The following is an 8213-nucleotide window of genomic DNA, read 5'->3' as shown; positions in this document are numbered from 1 at the left end:
TGCTCAGGTCTATCTCCGTGCTGACCACAGGAGAGCCCTGACCTTGCAGGTTCACGGGGCCCGGACCTGGCCCAGTCAAAGGTTAGCCAGTGCCCAACACAAGACTGAATGTGTCCAGGTCCCCAGGCCCAATGGAGCTTCAGCCCAACCCTGCTAACCCCCACCTTTCCCCCAGACCCTGACTCACTGTGTGTGGAGGGGACTAGGCAAAGACAATGGCTGGACTCAGGCCATTTCCGTGGAGGACTGTCATTCTGCTGAGGAGGGCACAGACTCAGCCTGGAGGTAGGGGAGCACAACCCCAGATGAACTACCTCCCTACCTTCCCAACTCCAGAGCAGAATGGGGAGATCTAGGTCCTACGTCCATAGAGCAAGGACCACCTACCCCCTCCTCCTCCTCCGGGAAAAAAAGGCCTTCCAGTTCCCCAGGCTCAAGGGGGCTGGGCTCGCCTCCATCCAATGCTGTTAAGGCAGGGGGCAATGCCACTAGTGTCTGCTGAGCCAAACTCTCCACCTACAATACCAAAACCAAACTAAACTCACTGCCATAGAGTTGATTCTGACTCAGTGACCCCCATATGTTGTTTGTTGTTATGTGCCGTCGAGTCAGACCCGACTCACAGGGACCCCCTCCTTGGTTTTCCGAGGCAGTATCACTACGGAAGTAGATTGACCCACCTTCCTTCCGAGAAGTGGCTGGTGGGTTTGAACTGCCAGCCTTCTGGTTAGCAGTCAAGTGCCTTAGGCACTATGCTACCAGAGCTCCCATAGGATTTCCAAATCTTTATGGAAGCAGACTGCTTCATCTTAAACTACTGACATTTTGGTTAGCAGCCAAATGCTTAACCACAGCACCACCAAACTCCTTACCTGTAATACCAGGCACCCCCAAAGATAGGCAGGGAGGGCCTCAGCAATGTTCACACTTGTGCTATGGGACCCCTGAAGTACTCCTGGACTATCCAGGAGACATTTCAGCCTGTATATATGTGTGTGTGTGTGCAGTGTGCATGTAGGTGTGCGCAGTGCATGCGTGTGTGGGGTGTGTCACAGCTCCCTCTCACCAGCCGATCTCGGGCTGCATTCAAACCCGCCAGAGCTTGAGCCACAATGCTATCTGCCAAGGTCCCTGTGACCGACAGCCGCATGTCCCTGAGGGCAGGAGAGGTCAGAAGTTAGTGTGCTGGCCCTGTCCCCACTGTATTCAGCCCAGCCCCATGCGGCCTACCTGAGCCTAGTGAAGGCATCTTGCAGTAGTTGCTCTGGGAGCAGCTCTGGGAGGCCCCTTGAGCCTGCCAGGACCCCTTCTAGCTGCTCCCTCCAGCCAGGTCCCTGCAGCATCCGTGGGCTGAGGCTTCTCATTGTATCCAGCGTGGACTGAGTAAAGTCCTGGACAAAGGTCAGAGCGTGGTGAGGGTGTGGCTAAGGCCCAGGTCACCTGACTTTACTCTAACCCTGACAGGCACTGGCTCTGGGAACATTACAGTCAGGCCTACAGGATGGGGGTCAGGCCTGCACGTGGAGATTGAACTGGGGCAGGGCTGCTATCTCACCTGGATGTCCTGGCGGCAGACCTCGCCCACCTGTCCTAGCAGGACCTCCAGCTTCTGCTGCAGCTGCCAGCGATGACTTGGGGAGCTCCCAGCCTCATATAGAATGGGGAGAACCTGGGGGCCAAGGAGGAAAAGGAGGTGCAGATTGAAGCCTGACTAAGAGTGAAAGGGTCCTCTTGGAAGGGGGAGGCTCACGCTGAGAGAGAAGTTGGCGTTGCGGATGGCATCTTCAGCCTGGCGCACAGCAGCTTCACCCTGGGGTCCAGCCCCGCAGCCCAGCAGCTCCACATGCTCCTGCATCGACTGACATAGTTCATTCACTTCCTGGAGGTGTGTGGGGTGGAGGGCATCAGGGATCAGTCCCAGCCTGGTCCCTTCTTAGCCTCCCAGACTCTGCCTGCCTTCCTCCCACGGTCTTGACGGTGAATGAGGTCCTGAAGCCAATGCATCATGCCAACCACTTAGGAACCCTACTAGCTCCAGGAGGGAGAGCAGCATTCCCTCCTTGGTTCATTTTAGGGACTTTATATACACTTCTCATGGGTATAGGAGCCCTGAGGCATAGTGGTTAAAGCATTCAGCTGTTAACCAGAACGTCGGCAGTCAGAACCCATGAGCTGCTCCATGAGAGAAAGATGGAGCAGTTTGCTTCTGCGAAGATTTACAGGCTTGGGAACTCTGGAGAGCAACTCTACTACGTCCTAAAGTGTCGTGATGAGTTGTCGTCAGCTTGATAGCAGTGAGTTCCCATGAGTATGGAGAAGTGTCCAGAATGGGAAGGAAAGGGCCTATTAGGTCTGTGTTTTAGAAGCTGTCTGTCCACCAATCTCTACGTGTCAAGGATATAGTCTGAGGGGTGGCCAGAAGTGGGAGTGAGGTGGCCAGAAGTGGGAATGAGGTGCCCAGAGAGAAAGAACCAGGGGAGAAAGGATGGTTAAGGAGGGGAGGAAAGCTGGTTTGAGTACTGATCAGGAGACAGGACCAGGGAGGTCTGTGAGAGTTCTAATGTGATCAGGAGAGATCTGGAAGGATGTGCCAGTGTTTGGTAGACAGATTTGTGGAAGACGTAAAGGGTGTGAGGCTTCTGCACAATGTTTAGATTGAGATGTGTGAGCTCTGGAGCTTAAGGGAAGTAGGATTTGGGAATTGAGGGGTAAGAACAGCTCACGAAAAGAGCAGAATAGTGGAGGCAGATGAAGGAAGACAAGGGGCCACTGTGTTTGGCTGCACAGGGAGCTCAGTGCACAGGGGAGGGAAACCTTGTGAAGGGGAAGTCAGAGATGGGGCTGCAACCCACTTTTTAGTGAGGAAGGCTTTTTAAATACTTAACAATGAACCCTGGTGGTACAGTGGTTAAGTGCTCAGCTGGTAGCCAAAAGCTACTCCATGGGAGAGAGATGTGGATTCCATTAAGATTTATAGCCTTGGAAATCCTATGGAGGGTCACTATGAGTGGGAAACAACTCGACGGCCATGAATCGTTTTTGGGTTTGTCTTTAACAGAAAAGCCTGTTTAAATGTTTAAAGTAAGGTAGCAAAAGGTGTTGCTACCTCAGGAGCCTATCTGAGGAGCTATGGTCCGGCTACAGACCAAGGAGAGGAATTTGCTGGGACCACAGACACAGACATCTTGGTCCCAGTGAAGTCGGGCTCTCAAGATTCATGGAGGCTCCCAGGTGCCACGGCTCTTCCTCTCCTACCCCCGCCCCACCGTGGATATTCAAGGTCGGAGGAGGGGACACTGACCTGCTCCGAGGGGTTTGAGACCAGACCCAGTGGCTGCAGGCGGGAGGCGCGATCAGAAGAGGCGGGGTCTGTGCGGTTGTTCCTCAAGAGACAAGCCTGGATCTGCGGACAAGCAATATTCAAACGTTGGTGGGCGGGGCCGTGGCGCAGAGGAGGGGAGGGGAGGAGAGGGAACACCCACCTGGTGCACTGCACGTGCAGTCAGCTCTGGGCGGCTGCGCTGCGCCTGGGCCACATCTTGCAGTGGCAGAGGCATGGCCTTCAGGCTGCGGTTCTGCTCCAAGGCCTGCGCCACGTCCAGCAGGCCCAGCGCAGACGTGTGGTTCCGGTCCCAGACTACAGACCTGGGCCGGGCCGGCCCGGCTTCAGTCTGGGGCTGAACTCTTCATGGCCCCACCCAACCCGCTAGTACTATCGGTTGGCCCAACTCACTAACCCGCTCCATTTGCTCCGCCTCATTCTGCCCCGCCCATTAGCCCGGTTTTTACACCCCGCCCATCATCCGTCCATTGGCTTCTCTCCCTTTGGCCACACCCCTCCATGCTGCGCCCTCCTCTCCCATTGGTCCCACCCCTCCATTCCGACCCCGCCCACCGGAGCCTAGTGTTGACCCGCAGCGCCTTGGCTAGCATCTTGGCACCAGCGTCCCCCATGGCATTTCCGCTGATATCCAGCGCTGTCAGGTTAGGGTTGGTGCCCAGGGCCCGGAGCAGGACGCTGGCGCCCAGCTTCAGCCGCGACTCAGCTACAGACAGAGACTGCAGGGGCTGTGGTTAAGAGAAAGCCATTGATGGAGTCTGGAGTCAGCACGGAGGGCAGGTCACAGGGTCTGGGGAGCAGGAGTCAGGGGGCCACAAGGGTCCCTTGCCCGAGGACCCCACAAGGTGCCGTAAACTCACACAGTCGTCGTCCTGCATGAGCTGGACAATCCGGTGCAGGACGTCGTCCAGGGTCTCCCTGTGGGCAGGGGCTGCTGTTGGGGGGGGGACCAGGTGATGGGGTGCTTCCTGGGAGGCCCAAGAGTGGGGTGGGATCTCACTTGCACCGGACGTTGAAGTTCCTCCCAAGCGCCACATGTCGTAGGGACTGGCTTCTCCCGATGGCCAGCACTAGAGTCACCATGTCTGAGCCGAAGCCTGGGGGTGGCTCGGGTCACAGACTAGGTAGGCAGGGCTGTGAGGTGGGGTCGGGGGTTGGAAACTGGGTGGAGGATGGAAGGATGGGGTTTCTGGCCGGCCTCACCATTGTCCCCCAGATCCAGGGAACTCAAGGCGCCCGCGTCGCACACCAAGTCTTGTATCACCTGAGCGCCTGCGGTGCGCAGCTGGAGGAAGGAGGTGGGAGGAACTCAGGCCACCAGGTGAAGAATGGGGCGGGGTGGGGGTCTCCACGGCCTCCCAGCTCCACCAGGAATAGGTGGGCCCACCGTGTGTGGCAAGGCGCTCACCTCACAAGCGCTGAGGTCCAGGTGCAGATCTCTTATGTGCGTGTTGAACGCGAGGCCTTCCAACAGGGCTCTGAAACGGGTAATGCCCCAGATGAGGAGCGGGGCCAAGTCAGGGCCTGCACCTGTGCAGTCAGTACCAAAGAAGGCAGGGCAAGAGGGAAGGAGGTGATGGGTGCGATAGGTGTGGACTGAGGCGCTGAAGGGTCGGCCTGGCCTGGGTGGTGGCCACATAGCAAGGGGCAAGCTATTGGCAGAGACACTGACCTGAGAGCTTCGGGCGGCAGCTTGCAGCCCGCCAGGCCCAGGTGTTGCAGCGCCCCCGTGCGACTGAGGAACAGCTGCAGCGCAGCCGGTGCAGCCCTGGACTTCCTGGGTGGGGGAGCGGGAAGTGGGCTTCCGCACAAAGGAAGGCAGCTCCTGGCATCCCACCCCTCCCCGTGCCGAAAGGCCCCCTTACGTGCGGGAGAAGACGTTCCTCGAAGCGTTGAGGTGAATAAGGCTGGTGCAGCAGCCGTGGGACAGCGCTGCAAAGAGCTGTGGGCAGAGGGTGCACTAGCAGGCGGACTGAGCCTAGCCCCAGCCCAGCTCTGCCCTCCAGTCTACATTGTTGAGGCCTGGCCCCAACCACACCCATCCCTCCCACCGACTGCCCCCTCACAGTGTCCAGAGCCGTTTCGGTGCCTGAGAGATTGAGAAACTTCAGAACATTAGGACGACTCAGGAAACTATAGAAGCCCTGATGGGAGGGTAGATATGAGAGGGCAGGGTGAGAGCTGGCCTCCAGGAGCTCCCTGACACCCCATTGCTCGGTGTACTCCCATATTTGCACCTGAAGACAGCTACTTACCCCATTGTCTTCTGAGGGCCCCAGAGCCCCAGGGTTTGCAGAAAGGTCCAGGTGGGTCAGGACAGAATCGAAGGCCACGTTGGTGGCCAGTGCCCGACCCAGGGCCCTCAGCCCTGGTGGTTGGAGCAGGTGCTCAGTGATCAGCAGAACCTCCACCCCCCCGGCCCCCCTCGCCCAGCCTACCTCGAGGCGTGAGCCCCGTCTGTGATAGACTAAGTCTCCTCAGGGCTTCCGGACGCTGTTCTAGGTATCTGCTGAGTGCAGCCATGCCTAGGGGACACAGCAGCCATGTGGGTCTCACCCTCTCCAGTTGCTAGCCCCAGGTTCCCCAGGCTCAGCCCTACCTCGGTCATCCAGTAGGTTCCCTGCCAGGCTGAGCTCCTGCAGCCCAGAGCTCGAGTTCCCTGCCATTGCCTGGGCCAGCCGCCGGACAAAGTCTCTGGGGACCAGACCCCAGGGTGAGACCCTCACCCTGGATTCCCAAGTCCTCCCCAGCCCACCAGCACCCCAACTGCAAGACTCCAGGCTCCCCGTCCCATCTCCTGTATCCTTCCGTGACTCCCCTCACCCCCTCAGGCCACAGGTCTCCAGCACCAGCTCCTCCAGGTGGGACGACTGGCTCATCATGTGCACAATCTGTTCTGAGACCTCGAGGCTCTGAGAACCAGAGGGAGGTTCAGTGCGCAGCACCCTGGGCCCAGCACTCCCGAGGCCCCTCCCTGCCCCTAGGCCCTCACCAGCTTCATGTCCACACAGGAGAGGCACCGGAACCACAAGTTGTAGGACAGGGCAGCCACGCTCAAGGCCAGGTCCCTGGGTTGGGGGGATAGGGGTGGGCAGAGCTCAGGACCCTCAGGCCAGATCCCAAGCCCAGCACTCCCACCCGTGGAGAGGCTGAGCCTAGAAATACACATCCCCCTCACTGCTGGCAGGCCACACACCGACTACTGAGGTGGCTGAAGTCTCCTAGGCTGAAATGGCGGCAGCCCTGACGATGGTAGACGGCGTCCACGTCCTGGACAGGAACAAAGTGTCTATAACCAGCTTGGGACCAGGAAGTGTGTGTAGGGGTTCAGCTCACCCAGGGGATCAGATGATTCCAGAGCCTCCAGAGAGGGCCCTACCCTCACCCACTGAATCTCTTCTCGGAAGGGGAAGCCATTGTAGTCACACAGAGCCTCGTAGGTCTCCAAGAAGCCACCTGGGGACATGCCAGGAGTATGAAAGTGGAGGGAGAGAGACATATGGACAGAGATAAAGATCAGATCCAGGCTGGGTGGTGGCTGTGACCCCAGGGGCTGTGTTCAGCTTGGGAACCCCTAACCCCAGGAGTCGAGAGTTGCAGAGTGGGACAGGCAGCAGCTCTGAGTAGCCCTGCTTGGTCCTTACCACAGGGGCTGCCAGGCGAGGTGGCCTCTGAGAGGCTGCTTCTCTCCAGCTGAGCCAACATCGAGGTGGGTGTGGGCCTCCGGAATAGCTTTCTGGGGGAGTGGTGAAGAAGGACGGGCAAGGGACCGCTAGCCCCTGAGATGTGAGGCAGCCCACTGTGTCCATCCACAGCAGACCCACCCCACCCTCCTTCCAGACTACCCCTTGCAGCTGCCGGGCCTCACCTGAGGGCCGACCGGGGGAAGACCTTCTTGATGGCCACAGTGATGTGCTGGGCGAGCTGCTGCAAGGCAGCCACCCCAGGAAACTCCAGGACCAGCTCAGGCAGGGATTCCAGCTCAAAGGTGACCTGGGGAGGGAGTGTGGCCGGGCCTTGGTTCCATGCGTGAGGCGGGAGGGGGTGGGGCTGGATTCCAGACCATGGCGAGGGGTCCTAGGTGCCTCACCTGAGGGGGTGTCTCCTGCAGCGCCATGGTCTGGACCTCCAGGTAGCTGAATGTGCAGTCCACCTAGGGAGCAACTGCATCAGCCAGGACCAAGCCCAGAAACTCACCCTCATGGGACCCTGGACCCAGAGCTGCCGGGAGCCCGGTGCTGTTGGAAACCCCAGGGCCCAGCAGGACAAGACAGACAACTCTGCTGCCTAGAGGGTCAGCTGCTGGGACAACAGAAGTGGCGGCCAGGCTCCAGGACTCACCCTCAGGGGAAGGCAGGTGTGGAGCAGGTAGGCTCTCCATCGCAACAGTGCCTGTGGGGAGACAAGGTTTGACACCCGGGGCAGAAAGGGCAAGCGGCTCTTTCTGCCTGGGCCCCAGCAGCCACCTCCTTGCTAGGCTCTGCCCCCTGCCTGCGGCCATACCAGGATATGACTTTGCTCAGCACCCTCCCGCTCAGGCAGCCAGGCTTTCAGCAGTAACTCCACCTCCTTTGGCCACAGGAACCTGGTGATTTCGCCTGTGGAAGAGCAGCTTGCTGGGTGACTTTGGTTGTTCCTTGAGGCCAGTTTGTGGCCAAGTCTCTGCCAGGCTGGGGCCTAGGGCTCCTCTGCGGGCCAGCCAGGAAGAAGTGGAGGGGAGCCGTGGGGCCAAGCTTTCCGGAAGAGCAGGGAGAACTCGCCGAGTGCACCGGGGACCGGTGGGCCCTGGTTTGGGGGCTGCACTGCCTCCTCCCAGCTGCAGGGCACTCTTACCTCGAAGCTCGCTGGATATGCCGTCGGAAGTCTGGGCCAT

At 59.2% G+C, this 8213-nt stretch overlaps 1 protein-coding gene across 1 annotated transcript in view; it reads right to left on the bottom strand.

Annotated features, from left to right (window-relative positions):
• CARMIL2 (capping protein regulator and myosin 1 linker 2) overlaps positions 1-8213 on the bottom strand; it is a 12663-nt gene extending 4450 nt beyond the window's left edge. Inside the window, exons 1-29 of the mRNA XM_007940260.1 lie at positions 8174-8213; positions 7844-7938; positions 7682-7732; positions 7431-7493; positions 7209-7333; positions 6985-7076; positions 6726-6796; positions 6537-6610; positions 6333-6408; positions 6164-6252; positions 5940-6034; positions 5779-5865; positions 5596-5708; positions 5407-5484; positions 5206-5282; positions 5013-5117; positions 4749-4818; positions 4544-4625; positions 4341-4437; positions 4201-4258; positions 3896-4068; positions 3483-3645; positions 3302-3403; positions 1751-1879; positions 1556-1669; positions 1231-1391; positions 1067-1154; positions 388-516; positions 188-257 (exon numbers count right to left, since the gene is read on the bottom strand). Of these exons, the coding sequence (XP_007938451.1) occupies positions 188-257; positions 388-516; positions 1067-1154; positions 1231-1391; positions 1556-1669; positions 1751-1879; positions 3302-3403; positions 3483-3645; positions 3896-4068; positions 4201-4258; positions 4341-4437; positions 4544-4625; positions 4749-4818; positions 5013-5117; positions 5206-5282; positions 5407-5484; positions 5596-5708; positions 5779-5865; positions 5940-6034; positions 6164-6252; positions 6333-6408; positions 6537-6610; positions 6726-6796; positions 6985-7076; positions 7209-7333; positions 7431-7493; positions 7682-7732; positions 7844-7938; positions 8174-8213 (2767 nt within the window). The remainder of the gene's footprint in view (positions 1-187; positions 258-387; positions 517-1066; positions 1155-1230; positions 1392-1555; positions 1670-1750; positions 1880-3301; positions 3404-3482; positions 3646-3895; positions 4069-4200; positions 4259-4340; positions 4438-4543; positions 4626-4748; positions 4819-5012; positions 5118-5205; positions 5283-5406; positions 5485-5595; positions 5709-5778; positions 5866-5939; positions 6035-6163; positions 6253-6332; positions 6409-6536; positions 6611-6725; positions 6797-6984; positions 7077-7208; positions 7334-7430; positions 7494-7681; positions 7733-7843; positions 7939-8173) is intronic.

Source organism: Orycteropus afer, unplaced genomic scaffold, assembly GCF_000298275.1.
Source record: "Orycteropus afer afer isolate SDZICR_OR568_19922 unplaced genomic scaffold, OryAfe1.0 scaffold00067, whole genome shotgun sequence".
In the NCBI taxonomy this organism is placed as follows: Eukaryota; Metazoa; Chordata; class Mammalia; order Tubulidentata; family Orycteropodidae; genus Orycteropus; species Orycteropus afer.
The sequence above is the reverse complement of the archived record's forward strand: the minus strand, read 5'-3'. Positions and strand labels throughout refer to the sequence as shown.